The sequence below is a fragment of the Tamandua tetradactyla genome, chromosome 13 (assembly GCF_023851605.1).
Source record: "Tamandua tetradactyla isolate mTamTet1 chromosome 13, mTamTet1.pri, whole genome shotgun sequence".
NCBI classification, from domain to species: domain Eukaryota; kingdom Metazoa; phylum Chordata; class Mammalia; order Pilosa; family Myrmecophagidae; genus Tamandua; species Tamandua tetradactyla.
Window position 1 is genome coordinate 24,007,961 of NC_135339.1, and position 18,631 is coordinate 24,026,591.

The window sequence follows — 18,631 nt, forward strand, 5'->3', positions numbered from 1 at the left end:
TAATCAGGGGGCTCAGCCCAGGATGACTTCATCCCATATGGATGCGTTTATTTGCTTAAGGATCTCTTTTGGGATGCCAAGAGTCCTTGATCTAGTAAGGACCTTAGGGTAAACAAGGGGATAAACACTAGACTGATCTACTAGTCTTAAGATGGCCCCCAGGTTGTGAAGAAGATCCCTCCCTAGAAGGGGATGGGGCATTCAGGGACAATGAGAAATTGATGTGCCACCAGAATGTCTCCAAGCTTACAAAGGAGAGGGGCAGTGAAGGCTCTGGTTTTGGGGTAACCATCAACTCTGATAACTAGGCAAATTCAAGTGGAGGTAGAGCTAGAGTGACAGAGTAAGTGGCTCTAATGTTAAAGAATTAAGAAATTATTAAATTAATTAAGAAATTAATAATCTCACCTTCCATGTTGAATGTCACTTGAGGCTCCTCTAGGTTGATGGTCAGATGTGAAGTCAGTAGAACCATAAGTGGTCTAGGGCTCCCTCAGTCTTTTTCATTTGCTGCAAGTAGGGCTCAAGGAGCTGTCCAGCACCTACCTCGGGAGATGGTGCAGTCTCTAGGTCTAATGCCCATGCTGGTAGCAACTGGGGCAAGGCCCTGGTAGGTCCTGAGGTGAGGTCTGGGGTTGTCTCAAGGTTTCTGGCACACTATCTATCAGTGGCCCTCTGACCCACAGTTGAAGCAAGACCCTTGAAGCTTGGATCCATGATTCGGTGACCTCAGGGGACAGAGCACTATTAACTATTACTGCAATAAGCTGAGCTTGATCTCTGTTTTTCTGCTTACCTCTCTGCCTTCTCCTCCTCCTTGGCCTTGTTCTGATTGTTAAAGGCAGAAAGGGCAGTTTTTAACAGGTCATTAGTGGGGGTTTGCAGACCTATGGAGAACTTTGGCAGTTTCTCTGAATTTCAGGGGCAGACTGGCTAATGAAATGGGAACCCAGCAAAATCTGACCTTCCTGGGAATCTGGGCTTACATTTTATACTTTCTTTGGCTTCCACTAATGTCCCTTGGAGCAGGGCCAGGTTTTCCTCTTTCTCCTGATATGATGTCCTTTAGTTTACTACAGTTAACTGGCTTGGTGGTACATTTTTTAGCAAACAAGTTTTAAATGGGGATTATTAAGATTTTCTCTCGAATAGAATTTGAGACATGGGCACAACACAAGTGACAAGCCCTCAGGTCCTTGAATTGATAGAGAGCCATAAACATTTGGGCCTAGGGGATTTCTGACTACTGTCCCTGTTTGTTGTTGTTGTTGTTATTTTACTTTTTAAATTGTGATATGTAACATACATACAAAAAAGCAACAGATTTTAAAGTACATTTTAAAAATTAGTTATAAAACAGATTTCCAAGTTTGGTATAGAAGTTCCACAATTTTAGGTTTTTCCTTCTAGCTGCTCCAAGACACCAGACTAAAAAGAAGTATCAATATAACGTTTCAGTAGTCACTTTCATTTGTTTCATTTATTTTTCATGTTGAAAAGGGGTGTCGACAATATGGAATGGAACTGGTTGATGTTCTTGGAGAGACTGACCCCACTGGGTTTCAGGACTTATCTGGCCTATGAACCATCTGAAGGTTTTAAGTTTCTGAAAAGTAAATTTAAGTATGTGCAACTTTTGTAGGATCTCAGATAGAGCCCTGGATGTTCTTTAAGGTTAACAAAAATGATGTTGATTGGGGTTTGGCAAACGTTGATAATCTGTAATATTTAACTGAAGCCAGCATAAAAGTAGCCTCCAAAATAGCCCCCCAACTCCATTTAGATTCTCTTAGCCACTGATATATTAGTTAGATTTCTTCTCCCACTTTTGGTTAGGTAGGCATTGTCGATCCCAGGGTGCCAGGGCCAGACTCATCCCTGGGAGTCATGTCCCACATTGTCAGGGAGAGTCACACCCCTGGACATCATTTCCCATGTAGGAGGGGAGCTTCCTATGTCTTCTATAGATTGTAATTGAGTGTCTCACTAAAGGGCAGAAAAAGAAACAAGGGGAATTGATTTGGCTTCCATTGGACTCCTCCTCAATGTGGGGAGAAGCCAGCAATCAGGTCTCAAGGGCAGTATCACCTGCCAGTCTAAGTCTCCTTGGATATGCATGGCGTGGAGATGGGCTCTTGCCACCTCTGAGGAGGGAGCCAAGACTTAGAGTAGACCAAGTTTATGTCTTGGGGAAGCCAGATCAGAGTCTCCAAATTCCTAGAGACACTGAGTTGCAGGAGAACAAAGGAGAGGATGACAATGAGCCAAGTGAGAAGAAAAAGCAAAAGCACATGGCCAACCTTCTCGGTCAATAACCATGACTTACCAGTCCAGATGGTCAGAGAAGTGTCTCCTGGCTGGCTCACCAAAATCTGTTGCCGGATTTGGCTTCCTAGGTTCTTGGCTGTGCCATCAGAAAGTATTCTTTCAGTCTAAGTCTCCTGTGCTGTGTGTAAGCAGCATAGGGTAAGCAGATAGAACGCTTATAAGGAATGCATGTGAGACATGCAGGCACTATCACAAGAAAAGAGAGGTGGGAGGCAAGAGGCCTAATACATGTTTTTTGATATGCCTTTAACAATACTGGCAGCATGTAACATCTTCCTATTTGAAGATCACTCTAAATTTTGTACGAACTTAAATTAATGAATATTTAGCTGAGCACACCCTTGAAAAACTCTCTGTAGTCCAGGAGACCACACTGGGTATCAAGGTGGTATGACATAACGGAGATTTTCCCTGTCAATCAGGAGATGAGAATAATGAGTCTCAGTTCTGCCACTGACTTTACAGATGGTGGTATAGGTCATAATCTCTTGGTGGCTCTGGAAAACTAGGAAAATACTAAAAACCTAAAGTTCAGGAAGAATTCATGAGATGCCTATTTTGAAAAAATAGGCTCTAGGAACAAAGCTTATTTGACAGTAGTATTTTTATGAAAGTTAACTTTAGAGGTGTTAAGTAAAATAAAATGGCCACCTGCATTGGGCCTTGAGGGAGATGACCCCGTTCCCAGAAGACTTTTCCAAAGGACAAAAACAATTAACATCAATGGATTTTTGGAGAAAATGGAACATACCCTACAGGGTTCCTGATAAGCAACACCTGCTGATAAAACTATGTCAAGCACAGACAGCTTATCAGAGTGGACAAGCATACTATACTGATCAATGAATGTCTGCTCTCCACTTTGTAAGAGAATTCCCCACATAAAATGGAAGTTTAATGTCAGCAATAAAAACATTTCCTCCCTTGCTTCTGCGTTTGCACTAAATGACTTCCCAATTCCACACTCTCAGTGGAATGTCCTTCTAGTTTCTGAATGGGATGCTGCCCAATTCATGAATTGCTCAAATAAGCTGTGAGATCCTAAACTGCATGAAAGTTTCTTTTGCCAGAATTAAAAAGCTTCCCACAAACGCTGATACTGTGACAAACATTAGGAACACCCAAATCAATAGGCCAAGCCCTTGATCTTGAGGCTTGCTCTTGTGAAGCTTATGTATGCAGCAGAGAAGCTTAGCCTACTTATAGGTATGCTCAAGAGTTACCTTCAAATAACCTCTTTTGTTACTCAGATGTGGCCTCTCTAAGCCCAGCTCTGGAAGTGAAATCATTGCCCTCCTCTCTATATGGGACATGACATCCAGGGGTGAAAGTCTCCCTGGTGGCATGGGAGATGTTTCCCAGGAATGAACCTGTCCTTGGCACCATGGGATCAACAATGCCATCCTGATCAAAAGGGGGAAAAGAAGCATAACAAATAAGGTATCAGTGGCTGAGAGAGTTCAAATAGAGTTGAGAGGCTACTCTGGAAGTTGCTCTTATGCAAATTTCAGTTAGACATTGCTACCTATGTTAGCTTGCCAAACACTAACCAAAACCATTCCTGCCAATCCTAAAGAACACCTTGGGTGTTATATAAGATCCTACAAAGGTTCTATGCGGTAGGGTAATTTTCCAGAAAACCTGAAACACTCCATATGGGTCTTCAGACCAGGTAAGTCCTGAAATGCAGATGGGCCAGCCTCCAGAACATCAACTAGTTCCATCCCTCTAGCCCATATTATCAACAGTCCCTTTCAATATGAAAAAGTTAGGAATGGGCATAGTCTAAATACCCCTAAAGGGTGGAAGAAAGAACAAAGGTGATGGTGGAGTTATACAGAGAAGATAGGGTTTAACAAATGAGTATGATTGCTGAATCATATTGATATTTTTTTTTAGTCTCCAGTATCTTAGAGCAGCCAGAAGTAAAAACCTAAAATTGTGGAATTGTAACCCACACCAAACTCTGAAATCTATTCTACAATTGTGGAGATGTGCTTTGAAATTTTCTTTTTTATATATGTTATGTTTCACAAAAAAAGAAAAAAAAAGTTGATTGTGATAATAAATGCACAAACTATATGAAAAAGCAAAAGGCAAAAAACAAATAACATCATCCATTCATCCTGGCAAGCTTCTTGTGGGTTTGGGTGGTCTGGCATTTGTAGAGGATTTTATGCTTTGAAAGTACTTTTCCGTGCATTTATTTAATCCTTCCAAGTGATACACAAGGTTGAGAGGAGAAAGGATGACTCTGGAAATCAGAAGGCAATGAATTGCCTAAGGCCATACTTCAAATTTCTTAAAGAGTTGGGAAAAGAGCTCTAGTCTTCCTATTTTGTAACCCTGTACTCTGTCACCATTTTAAGTGGGGCACAATACCACTGTTGTAGGTTGTTATTATGTACCCTAGCAAAACACATGCTCTTAATATGAATCCATTCCTGTGGTTGTGAACCCTTTGTAAATAGGAACTTTCAAAAGTTACTTTTAGTAAGGTGCGGCCCAAGTGAATGCAGTTAGGCCTTAATCCTGTTACTGAAGAGAAAGCCACATGAAAGAGTGGGACGCTAGAAGTCAATGGTACTGAGAAAAGAGAGGATATCACTTGTGCCTTGTTATGTGACAGAAAAGCCAAGTACCCAAGGATCACCAGCAGCCAGCCCAAAATGCCACCACCTTCAGGGAGAAAGCATTGCTTTGCTGCCTCAATTTTGGACTTATGCTAGCATCCTATCCATGAGCCAATAAAGTCCTGTTGTTAAACCAACACATTGTATGGTATTTGTTTTAGCAGCTCGGAAACTAAGAAACCAACTACCATAGTGTTAGATTAACTCTGAGAATTGTGACTGCTTTGAGACTCTTTTATGACAATATCATTATGTTTTAGTTTATTAAAGCTGCCAAAATGCAAGTATACCTGGGGTGTGGGAGGCAGGGTCGTGGGGGAGGGGGAGCCTCCCACCTAGAATTACAGGGAAAAAAATTGGTTTTGTTTTAAAGAATGAGGTGCTTTAGTTCAAAAATTGAATAAGTATTTATTGTTCCAGAAGGTACATTGCTTTTTATACATATTTCATAAATGATACAGGATTTTACACATGTTCAATATTTTGTTATTTGTTTAAAGGACTTTTCTCCATATCTCCCCTCCCTCCCTTGCCTCCCACACACCCCAAAGATTTGCTCATTGCACTGTGCTGTTTCTTCTTAAAAACCCTGCACACAAACAGGATAAATGATTTAAAAATAACTCACACAACTTAAAAAGACAAAATAAAACAAATGAGGGAAGGGGGTGAATGGCTGAGGGCTGGCGAAGGATGTGGAAGAAGGGGTGGGATGAGGAGACATGCATCCTTTCATTCCATCATGCCAGTGAAGGGGGTGGTGGCAGTAGCAGCAGCAGCCATCCTGACTGGCCTTCATCCTCTGCAAGGCACCTGGAGTCTGGGTTTGTCATTTAAAATTTCCCTTTTCATAAACAATAATCTCAAAAGAGGAAGAAAAAGAGAAAGAAACCACTTGCCACAACAAGGAGGGACGAATCATGTGAAAGAAAAAAGCCAATCAGCCGTGTGGTAGGCCCTGATCACCCTTTCCACCCTGCCCCACAGTAATTAAAAACAGGATATGAGACAAAGGATTCTTTGACGTTTCAAATGCAGATGCCATCTGGAAATATGGTAGAAAACACTTCGAAAGAGTATAAGATTAATTCTTTAATTTAAGAAAAAATAGGGTGTAGAGGATAGGCTGAAGGAAGCCGTAGAAATGTATTCCTATATAAAGATCAATTGCACCCACTGAGATCCACACACTTCTTTACAACTATTGAAGTGGTGGAGTTGGGAGGGCTCACAATGTGTCCTGGGGGAGTAACAGAGCCTCCAGGCACGGCAGTGCCACCTGGAGGCCCTGGAACACTGTGACACATTAAATGCAATGAAATTATTCTGGTTTAGAAGTTGCTACAGAGCCATGATTTTGGCCAATTTGTAAACCTTATATCTTCCTGATTTGGTAATATATAGCTGAACATTTCCTCTCTGATTTGAGTTGTTAGGGGAATATCAATGGGATAGATAAATAAAGGAAGGAAGTTCTTCCTCTTCTTAAAGACTAATTAGTAAAATACAAAAAACAAAACAAAAAAATACCTCATGCAATGTTGCCAGTGATTTCTAGATACTGCTCTAGAGTCCTGGGATTTATAGACATTTAAGAAGGTATTAAGGGATAATCCAAAGTGTCAATTATCAAACAGGCATAAATTAATTCCAATTATCAGATGGACAAAATTAGTGTAACCAATAGCTACAGGTGCCCAGCAAAGGGAAACAGGAGAGAGATCCCTGGTAGGTACACAGAGGCTGGGGCCAATCTAAAGTAAATGCTCATGATAATGACTCAGACTCTGTTTGCTACCCACATATCCTGATGATTTACTTTTTGGGTATGTTTATTTACTCCTGTGTCAAAAATAAGAAAAGTTAAATTAAAAAATTAGAACTGAGTCTGGTGCTGGTGTGTTACTGTTTTGCTGACCCTGCAAAGATGCAAGAAACGGACACCCCAGCATCATTTTCTCTTTATGAATCTTTCAGCTATGTAATTGCATCATTTTCATCCAAAAACTGAGATGCTTGATTAAGACAATTTTCACTAAGCCCTTTGAGACTTACATTCCACAATGCCTGATCCTCAGATTTTAATATTACATTTTTGCCTAAGATCCTTTTAGTTTTTTTTTTAATTAAAAGTAAAAATCCAGCCCACCCTCACGGCTCCCAGCTTCTACCTGCAATGCTTTAATTAAAAAGGCAAGAGTTATAAACAGGTGTTCTTTCTGCTGGGATTCAGAGACTCTTTGCAGGTCAGTCTTTTTCACCAATTTGTCGGAGGGGCAGATGTACTTGCAATGGGTCTCTCAGCCTCTTAAGGTCCATTTCTGCCTAAAATAGAAACAAAAGGTGAGAAAAACTGCCTACTGAGAAAAAGAATTTGTCTTTCCCCCATTACTATAAGTCAGAGAAGTAATACTCTCAAAATAAGAGTCTATCAGAAGACAAAAGGGTTTTGCCCCAAAGCATAGGAAAAGAATTGGGGGCTCAAAATGGAGGTTTGTCCTTGGCAGTTTAAACAGTCACAAAGCTTCCAGAAAAAGCAGTGCTATCAACAGGGCAGGAATCAGGGGCTCAACAACAGGGGGCTGCAACTGAGACTTCCATGACATTTCTCAAGATAGAAGAAGTCCTTTCGCAAACCTTTGCTTAGAGAACTTTAATTTATGCTACTCAAGACTTCAGTTATTTATCCAGCAGTTGTGTAAGTTTTTCAGTGATTTTTAAAAAGGGGATGTGCAGAGTGGTCAACTGCAGCACTTTAAAAACACCCACATGCTCAGGAATCATTCCTGAGGAGTTTGATTAATAGATTTAGGGTGGGGCTGAAGCATCTGTATTTTTAATAGCTCGTGATTCTGATGCATCTCCCGTAGTTGAGAATCACCACAGACAGCAATAGAAGACATAAGATCATGAGGCAGGGAGATGGATTAAGCCTATTCAAAGCACAACCTCATCATCAAAAAGAGATACAAAAGGCTGGAGAAGGTCAAGGGAAAAGTAACTAAGCACTAATGAGGACAGAAGAGCTTTTTCATCAGCACAAATCTGTGAAAATGTATATATACAATTTCATATGCAAACTCTATCAAGTCATATTTATAAGAGGAATGAGGATTTATTCACCAAAATCAAAGATATCACAGTGAGGGAGGCACAACCAGAAATCTGAAAGAGTAACTTCCAAGAAAATATAAAACATCCTAATTTTTTAAAAAGCATTTTCTGTTAGATAATCTATGACCTGTAGCTAGCAAAGATTTCTAGTAGTTATCTCCCTTTTACCTGGATTTAATTATTGTCCCATCACTACCATATACTTTAGTTGAGAAATCTTTGGATCAATTAATGTAGAAAATTAAAAACAAGAGAGAAATGTAAAGATATAGACATAATGATAGAAATAAAATGAAAAAATTAAAAATTATGTCTAAAAATTTCAGTGTTAATTTGCGGCTTGGGGCTTGCCTAGCCCGACCGCACTGGGGTCTCGTCCTCGGATGTGGTTCGGCTTGGGGAGCGGCGTCAGCCGAGACCACGGGGCTCGAAGGTTTGGAGGGCGCACGAGCACAATAAACCGAGACTAAAGAATAATAGTAGTAATTTATTGCATAGGGCTCGCGGGACTTAGCTGGCTGGCAAGGCTTACAGGCTAAGACCCCGACAGGAGGAAACACAAAGAATATATAGGGTTGGTGAGGGGGAGTTAATTAGGGGTGAAGAAACTTTGATGGGCAGCTGGTATGGTGTCGTATAGGATGTGGATTGGTTAGGAGGTGTGTTGAATATTATAATGGGTGGTGAGGTGAGGAGTGTACATGGTCTAATGAAGAAGAGGTGAAAAGGTGGTGCGATATATGCTCAGGAGTTGTTAGGCAGGGGGTTAGAATAGCAAGGCTTGCAAGAACGAGAGATGTCTGGATATGTTAGGGCATGTTAAGGCAGATAAGAGGGAACAGTTACAAATATATGCAGCATTAATTGGATAGATAGGACCCACTTTCCATCAGCTTGTTATAAACTTTCTAGAGAGGTGTTCATGTGAAAACAGCTATTTTTTAATCAACTGAGGTATAATTTATACCAGAAGAAAAAAGATGGATCATTCTTTCAGAGTTTACCCATTTGAAGTACTAGTTATGGATAGTTATGGATAATAATAATGCCACATAGGACGGAGCTGGGATTTTATTTTTGCAAAACTTACCTGAGCAATTGCATCCTTGAGTTGATTATATTTCTCTAGATCAAAACGCGACTTTTTGGCTCCTTTATGGAAAAACAGTAAGTATTGTCTGTCTCTGGCTTCTGGATAAACATATTCCTACAAAAATAAAGGAAAAATTGAATTATCAGTACCTAGCATCCTATCTTTGCAAAACAGGCATTTACTAACCACTGATTAGATTAAACATATGGATGCATAATACTGTAATATACTGCATTAGTTATTTTTAAAAACATTTTTTTACTGTAAAACACATATGGAAAAGCACACAAAACAAAAATGTGCATCAGAATAAATCATCACATAATGAACATGCAAATCACCATAACGTAAAAAAAATAGAACACTGATTCCAGGAAAATGGTGGAATAGGATAGGTTGAGTTCATCCCTGCTCCAACGAACAGCTAGAGAAGGGACGGGAGGGCAACTGAGACAGCGTAAATGATCGGGGAGAGTCTTCTGTACCATACAGGGAGGCCCTGGTTGCAAAAGCTGAGGAACTGAGAAGCAGAGAACTGGAGACTGTTGGGCTTGTGTGAACAACCTAATGTGGAAAGCCAGAGTCCTCAGAAGTGCACGAATGGGAAGATGGAGACTAGGAAGTTAGCCAAGCTGCGTTCCTTGAACGTGCTACCCTCACCAGTGCAGTCGCACAACCTGCAACCTAATCCACACCCTACACTCCTGAACCTGCATCCAAGTGCCCCAGCCCCGCCCAGCCCCCATGTGTGTACCCACCCCACATCCCACCCAAAGTGTGCATGCCTGCCCCAGCCCAATCCACCTCTCCTGTAAAAGTGCAGTTTTGCTCTGTCCCTCCCAAGTCCTAACTTCCTGTCCCTGCCCACTGCAGGAGGTTGCCAGCGCCTAAAGGTTGTGGGCTCTTAACTCCATACCCAAGCTATACCTACCCCCAACTCATACAGTCCTGCAACCCCACTCTGCCCCCCTGAGCTCTGCACATGTGTACATGAGTTTACAGCCCTCCCAGATCTGTGCATGTGCACAGCCCGCAGTCACGCTCCCCAGCTCTGGGCAAGCACTGCACTGTGCAGCTGGGACACATCCACCCCCAGCCCACACAGGTGCAATGCTGACCCACTGCCCTGAGGTCTGTGCATACACACAAAGAGCCCCACATCCTAGACCAGTGCACACCAGGGCCCCGCCCCTCAGACCCATACATTTGCACAGCCACATCCTCCTTGCTGCTGGATGTTCACACTAACAGGCACCAGTGGAACATCCCTAACCTGCACCTATACTTGCACTGCAATGCATCACTGCACTGCTGTGCCCTGCCCTGCGCCCTGGATTCTGTTCCACATTCATTCTACAAAACAAGGCTTTAGACTACTGAAGGAAATCAACTTCAAAAGTAAACCAATCAAGATATTACATGTCGTGAAGACAGCAGATGATCACTAAGCATATCATGATGCAGACAGATATAGCCGAACCTAATGAACAAATTAAAACACCAGAGGAAACACAGACTTTGGAACAACTAATCAAAGACGTTCATTTAACTCTATCAAATAAAATAAATGGGAAGGCTAATGACAAAAATAGATCAAGAAGACACTAGAAGAACATAAAGAGGAATTTGAAAGAATAAATGGAAAAGCAGCAGGTATCATAAAGATTAAGGATACTGTAGACCAAATTAAAAACATACTACAGGCACACAACAGCAGATTTGAAGAGGCAGAAGAAAGATTAAGCGAACTAGAGGACAGGACAACTAATTTTGAAAATTCAAAATAGCAAATGGCAAAAAAGTTGGAAAAATCTGAATTGGATTTCAGGGAAATGATGGTCAAAACAAAGTACACAAATATAAGAATCACTGGTGTTCCAGAAGGAGAAGAGAAGAGTAAAGGGGTAGGAAGATTAGTTGAGGACAACTAAGTTGGAAAACTTCCAACCCTTATAAAGGACATAAACATGCAAGTCAAAGAAACTCAATGAACTCCAAATAGAATAAATCCAAATAGGTCTTCCCCAAGGCATATACTAATCAGTCTGTCAAATGTTGAAGAGAAGCAGAAAATTCTGAAAGCAGCAAGAGAAAAAACAATCTACTACATACAAGAATAATCACACAAGACTGAGTTCAGATTACTCAATTGGCACTACGGAGGTGAAAAGGCAATGGTATCTATTTTTAAGATCCTGAAAGAAAAAGACTTCCAGCCAAGAATTCTGTACCCTGCCAAATTATCCTTCAAAACCAAGGGATAGATTAAGATTCTCAGAGACAAACAAACTCTGAAAGAATCTTTCAGCAAGAGACCAGCCCTACAAGAAATACTAAGGGGAGTTCTGCCAGTTGAAACAAAAAGACAGGACAGAGAGGTCTGGAGGGGAGCACAGAATTGAAGAGTACCAATAAGGCTAACTTAAAGGATAAAAAGAGAAAGAGAGAAAATAATACATATAGATTGGACAAATAAAATCCAAAAGATAGGCGGGCCGCGGTGGCTCAGCAGGCAAGAGTGCTTGCCTGCCGTGCCGGAGGACTCCGGTTCGATTCCCGGCCCCAGCCCATGTAAAAAACAAACAAACAAACAAAATATAATAAAAAACAAGAAAATGTTTAAAAATGTTTCCCTTTCTTCCTCCCTTCCTTCCTTCCATCCTTCCTTCCTTCTCTGTCTTTCCTTCCTTTCCTCCCTCTCAAAAAAAAAAAAAAAAAAAATCCAAAAGATAAGATGGTGGATTCAAGAAATGCCTTTTCAGTAATTACTTTGAATGATAACTAACTAAACTTACCAATTAAAAGATATACAGTGGCAGAATGGATGAAGACATATAATCCAGCTATATGCTGCTTACAAGAGACTCATCTTAGACACATGGATACAAATAGACTGAAAATGAAAGGATGGAAAAAGATGTTCCACACAAGCTATAACCAAAACAAAGCAGGAGTAGCTATACTAATATCAGGCAAAATAGACTTTAAATGTAAAGACATCATAAGAGACAAAGAAGTGCACTACATATTAATAAAATGGACAATTCACCAAGAAGAAATAACTATCATAAATGTTATGCTCTCAATCAAGGAGCTCCAAAGTACATGAGACAGAAGATGTTTCAACAATAATAGTAGGAGACTTCAATATACCACTCTCCTCTATAGACAGAACAACCAGACAGAAGATCAACAAGGAAATAGAGAAGTTAAACAACTTGAAAAATGAATTAGACCTAACAGACATATATACATCATTATATTCCCAAACACCAGGATATACATTCTTCTCTAGTGTTGATGATCTATCTCCAGGATAGATTATATGCTGGGGCACAAAACAGGTCTTTTTAAATTTTAAAACACTGAAATTATTCAAAGCACTTTCTCTGATCATAATGGGATGAAGCTGGATCTCAATAACCACCAAAGAATGAGAACTTTCACAAATATATGGAGATTAAATAACACACTTTTAAACAAACAGTGGGTCAAAGAATTGCGAGAGAAATCAGTAGCTATCTGGAGAAGAATGAAAATGAGAATGCAACATACAAGAACTTATGGGATGCAGCAAAGGCTGTTCTGAGAGGGAAATTTATTGCCCTAAATGCCTATATTAAAAAACAAGAAAGGACAAAAATTGAGGACTTAACTGCTCATATGGAGGAAATTGAGAAAGAACAGCAAACTAACCCCAAAGCAAATAGAGGAAGAGAAATAACAAAGATTAAAGAAGAGTTAAATGAATGGGGGAACAAAACAACAATAGAGAGAATCAAACCAAAAGTTGGTTCTTTGCAAAACTCAGTAAAATTGATGGGCCACTAGCAAGATTGACAAAGAAAAAAAGTGAAAGGATGCAGATAAAAAAATCAGAAATGAGAAGGGGCATATTACCACAGACCCTGAAGAAATAAAAGAAATTATAAGAGGATACTATGAACAACTACATGCCAGCAAAATAGACTACTTAGATGAAATGGACAAATTCCTAGAAACATACAAAGAAGCTACACTGACTCAGAAAGAAAGAAAAGAGCTGTACAAACCAATTACAAATAGAGAGATTCAATAAGTTATCAAAAATCTTCCTACAAAGAAAAAAGCCCAGGGCCAGATAGCTTCAGAGGGGAATTTTAGCAAACATTTCAAAAAGAACTAAACACCAATCCTGCTCAAACTCTTCCAAAAAAATTGAGGAAAAGGGCACACTATCTAAATCATTTTATGAAGCTAAATCATTTTAATGCCAAAACAGGGTAAAAATGCTGTAAGAAAGGAAAACTACAGGCCAATCTCCCTAATGAACACACAGATGCAAAACTGAGATCAAAAAATTCTCAACAAAATACTAGAAAACCAAAGCCAACAACACATTAAAAGAACTATACAATATGACCAAGTGGGGTTTATACCAGGAATGCAAGGATGGCACAACACAAGAAAATGAATTAATGTAATACAGCACATTAACAAATCAAAAGGGAAAAATCACATGATCATTTCGACTGATGCTGAAAAAGCATTCAATAAAATTCAACGTCCTTTTCTGAAAATCACTTCAAAAGATAGGAATCAAAGGTAACTTCCTCAATATGAAAAATGGCATATATGAAAAATGGAGAGCCAGCATTGTATTCAATGGAGAGAGACTGAGAACTTTCCTCTTATGATCAGGAATGAGACAAGGATGCCCTCTGTCACCACTATTATTGAACTTTGTACTAGAAGTTCTAGCTACAGCAATCAGGCAGGACATAGAAATAAAAGGCATTCAAACTAGAAAGGAAGAAGTAAAACTTTCATTATTTGCATATGACATGATATTATACTCGGAAAATCCTGAGAAATCTACAAGAAAGTTATCTGAACTAATAAATTCAGCAAGGTGGCAGGATATAAAATTAATGTGCAAAAACCAGTAACATTTCTATACACAAGCAATGACCTAATTTAGGAGTCAGTTAAGGAAAAAATTCCATTCAAAAGAGTAACAAAAGAATCAAGTACTTAGGATGAACTTAACTAGGTTAAGGACTGAAGTAAAGGACTTTTACACAGAAAACTATTGTTCTAGTTTGCTAGCTGCCAGAATGCAACACACCAGAGATGAACTGGCTTTTAATAAAAGGGGATTTATTTCATAAAAATGTGTAGCTCTTCAGAGGATTTCTGCTGGCCTTCTCTCCAGGCCTCTGGATTCCAACAACTTTCCCTGGGGTGATCCCTTTCTGCATCTCCATAGCCCTGGGCTGAGCTGCAAGTGCTAAGATGAGGTATGCTGAGCTGCTTGGGCTATGCTACGCTGACCACTCTCATTTAAGCTTCCAGCCAATTAAATCAAAAACATTCATTGCAGCAGGCACACCTCCTAGCCGACTCAGATGTAATCAGCAACAGATGAGGTTCCTATGCCATTGGCTCATGCCCACAGCAATAGAACTAGGTACCTTCACCTGGCCAAGTTGACACCTGAACCTAACTACCAGAACTACATAACACTGCTAAAAGAAATCAAAGAAGATCTAAATAGGTGGAAAGACATTCCCACCTATTTAGGCTCATGGAGAGAAAGGTTAAATATAGTTAAGATGTCAATTCTACCCAAATTGATCTACGGATTCAACACAGTACCAATCAAAATTCCAACAACTTACTTTGAAGAACTGGAAAAGCTAGATACCAAATCATGTGGGAGGGAAAAAGACCCTGAATAGCTAAAAGCATCCTAAAAAAGAAGAATGATGTGGAAGGATGAACAATTTCTTACTTATAAAGTCACAGTGGTCAAAACAGCATGGTACAGACACAAAGATAGAAGTATTGACCAATGGAATAGAATAGTGAATGTAGAAATAGACTACCAAATCCATGGTGAACTGATTTCTGCTCAGGTCCCCAAATCCACTGAACTGGGACAAAATAGTCTTTTTAATAAATGGGCATGGGGGTGGTGCAATGGTGGCTCAGTGGCGGAATTCTTGCCTGCCATGCTGGAGATCGGGGTTCGATTCCTGGAACCTGCCCATGCCCAGTAAATAAATAAATAAATAAATAAATAAATAAATAAATAAATAAATAAGCATGGGAGAACTGGATATTAATAGCCAAAAGAACAAAAGAGGACCCCTAACTTACACCCTATACAAAAATTAACTCAAAGCGGATCAAATACCTAAATGTAAGAACTAGCACCATAAAGCTTCTAGAAGAAAATGTGAGGAGACATCTTCAAGACCTAGTGATAGGAGGCAGCTTCCTAAATTTTACACCCAAAGCACAAGCAACAAAAGAAAAAACATATAAATGGGAACTCCTCAAAATCAATTGTGCATCTCAAAAGATTTTGTCAAAAAGATAACAGGTAGCCAACTCAATGGGAAAAAATATTTGGAAATCATACATTGGATAAAGTTTGACATCCTTATACATAAAGAAATTATACAACTCAACAACAAAAGAACAAACAACCCAATTATAAAATGGGCTAAATATGTGAATAGGCATTTTTCTGAAGAGCAAATACAGATGGCTCAAAAGCACATGAAGAGATGCACATTTTCATTACTATAAGGGAAATGCAGATCAAGACTACAATGAGATACCACCTCACACCTATAAGAATGGCTGCTATTAAAGAAAAAGGAAACTACAAATGTTGGAGAGGATGTGGAGAAATTGGGACACTTATGCACTGCTGGTGGGAATCTATAATGGTACAGCTACTATGGAAGACAGTATGGCGGTTTCTGAGGAAACTAAATATCGAGTTGCCCTTTGACTCTGCAACAGTACTACTTGGTATATACTCAGAAGAGCTGAAAGTAGTGACACAAACAGACATTTGCAACCAATGTTGATAGCAGCATTCACAATCGCCAAAAGATGGAAACAATCCAAATGCTTATCAACAGATCAGTGGATTAACAAAATGTGGTATATACATACAATGGAATATTATGCAGCAGTAGGAAGAAATGATATCCTGAAGCACATAAGAAGAGGGATGAGTCTGAGGACATAATGCTGAGTGAAACAGGCCAGGCACAAAAGGATAGATGCTGTAGGACTCCATTGTTATGACTATAGTAAAGGTAAAATCAGAGGCTTATAATACAGAATATAGGGGACTTAGAGATACATAGAAGGTAGATATGGGTGAATAGTTAGCTAATGAGGTTGAACTCAAATGTAAGGGAATAGATAAAAGTGAAGGCAGTTCTCTAGTGGTTCTATAAGTAATATTACCATATTGAAGGTGAACATGATTGAAAGCGGTTGTATGGACCTATGCATCTCACTGATTAAAAATAGAAATATACATAAGTTCTTGCAAGAAGTACTTCGAAGGTATGATTCATGTACAAACAGTGTTAAAGTCCAGGGTACGGGGGAAAACTGCTATTGCATGCTATAGGCTTTGTTTAACAGGAACACATTAGCAGTACTACAGCAAAAGCAGGGTTAAATAATGGGGGGAGGGATAAAGTTAAGGGGAAGTTCAGATTTTCTATTTGGTGAGGGTGTGTGTATTGGTTATCTTTCTCTTGGGAACAATGAAATTATCTAAAATTGAGAGTGTTGATGGACTGTGGACTTTGAGCATTATACACAATGTTTAATGAATGCAGGCAGCTGAAGGGTGCACCAACTGAGAGACAGACTGGCGAACATATATATGTATACATATGGTCGAATATTGTGCTGCTACAAAAAGGAACGAAATTGTAAGGCATGCAATGATGTGAATGAAGATGTGGGACATTTCGAGAGGCAAAATAAGCCAGAAATGAAAGAACAATTATTGTATAGTCTCCTTTAGAAAATGCTTATAAGAAAACAGGGGCCTAGATTGTACACTCTTATAGCAGACACATTTAGTCTGGAGTGGTAATCATTATTCCTGGATTTTGAGAGGATGTTTTATCTATCTATCACCTGGTATTTAGAGATAAGAACGAAGCTGATCAGGTCAGGATTAAGGTAATTCAGAACACAGGAGTAAGGAAGACATTGTCTATATTTTAGAACTGCACCTATTCTTTGAGACCAAAGAAAGAAAGGTTTATTTTGTCCAGAACCTAAATTTTCTGTAGCACATAATCTAATTCAACCTGTGTGGACAGCTCATTAGAACAACTGAAACCCAGGGAGCCCAGAATAAGAATGAGGGCCTTAATAATAGCTTAATGCAATGCCTGACTACATCCCAGAATATAATAAGCAGATGATAAAAAAGTACTGACAAAGTTCCTTGAGGGGTGGGAGAAAAAAATATGAACTATTTAACTTTACCAGTAGGGAATTCCCTGATACTGTAGCAACCATTAGGGCTACTCAAATCAATAGCCCAAGCCCTTGATCTTGAGGCTTACTCTTGTGAAACTTATGTATGTAGCGGAGAAGCATAGCCTACCTATAGGTATGCCTAGGAGTTACTTCTGGAGGACCTCTTTTGTTGTTCAGCTGTGGCCTCACTCTCCCTAAGCCCAACTCTGCAACTGAAATCATTGCCCTCCCCCTCTATGCAGGACATGGGAGATGACTCCCAGGGATGAGTCTGGCCCTGGCACTGTGGGATCAACAATGTCCTTCTGACCAAAAGAGGGAAGAGAAAGGTAACTAATAAAGTATCAATGGCTGAGAGAGTTCACATAGTTAAGAGGCTACTCTGGAGGTCATTTTACGCAAGCTTCAGTTAGACATTGCTACCTATCATAACTTACCAAACCCGAACCAAAACCATTCCAGCTAATCCTAAAGAACACCTAGGGCAATATATAAGATTCTACAAAGGTTCCATGCACTAGGGTAACTTTCCAGAAACCTACAATCTCCAGATGGGTCCTGGAACCAGATAAGTCATGAAACCTAGAGGGCCAAGACTCTCCAGAGCATTAGCTAGTTTCATTTCTCTACCTCTTATTACTGACAGCCCCTTCCAACATGAGAGTTAGAATGGCCATAGCCCAAATAACCCTAAAGAGAGGGATAGAAAAATCAAAGTTGATGGTGGAGTTATACAGAGAAGGTAGAGTTTAACAAACTAATATGACAGCTGAAGCATTAAATTGATCATTTCTTTTAATCTCCAGTATCTTAGAGCAGCTAGAATTAAAAACCTAAAATTGTGGAATTGTAATCCATACCAAACTCTGAAATCTGTTCTACAATTAATTGTGCTGTGCTTTGAAATTTATTCCTTTTCTGTATATATGTTATTTTTCACAAAAAAGAAAAAAAAAGTTGATTTTGAGCCTAAAAAATGTTTATTCCTTCTAGTCTCTAATATCCTGGAGCAGCTAGAAGGAAAAATCTGAGATGACTGTACAGTAGCCCATGACAAACTATGGCATCTCTCCTGTTACAACTTGTTGAAAAATGCTTTGAAAACTATTGCTTTTCTCTTTCTTTGCTTTGTATATGTGTTATACAATAAAAAAAAGTTAAAAAAAAATAG

At 39.5% G+C, this 18,631-nt stretch overlaps 1 protein-coding gene across 3 annotated transcripts in view; it reads right to left on the minus strand.

The window, feature by feature from the left end:
* Positions 1-5,271: 5,271 nt before the first annotated feature.
* The window catches only part of MCU (mitochondrial calcium uniporter), a 273,983-nt gene continuing 260,623 nt past the window's right edge, over positions 5,272-18,631 (minus strand). Inside the window, exons 8-9 of one of the 3 annotated variants that reach the window (XM_077124983.1) lie at positions 9,166-9,282; positions 5,272-7,282 (exon numbers count right to left, since the gene is read on the minus strand). In XM_077124983.1, the coding sequence (XP_076981098.1) occupies positions 7,262-7,282; positions 9,166-9,282 (138 nt within the window). In that variant the 3' untranslated portion in view covers positions 5,272-7,261. Of the gene's footprint in view, positions 7,287-9,165; positions 9,283-18,631 lie in introns of all 3 variants that reach the window. The other 2 variants (XM_077124981.1, XM_077124982.1) reach the window with 2 other exon arrangements.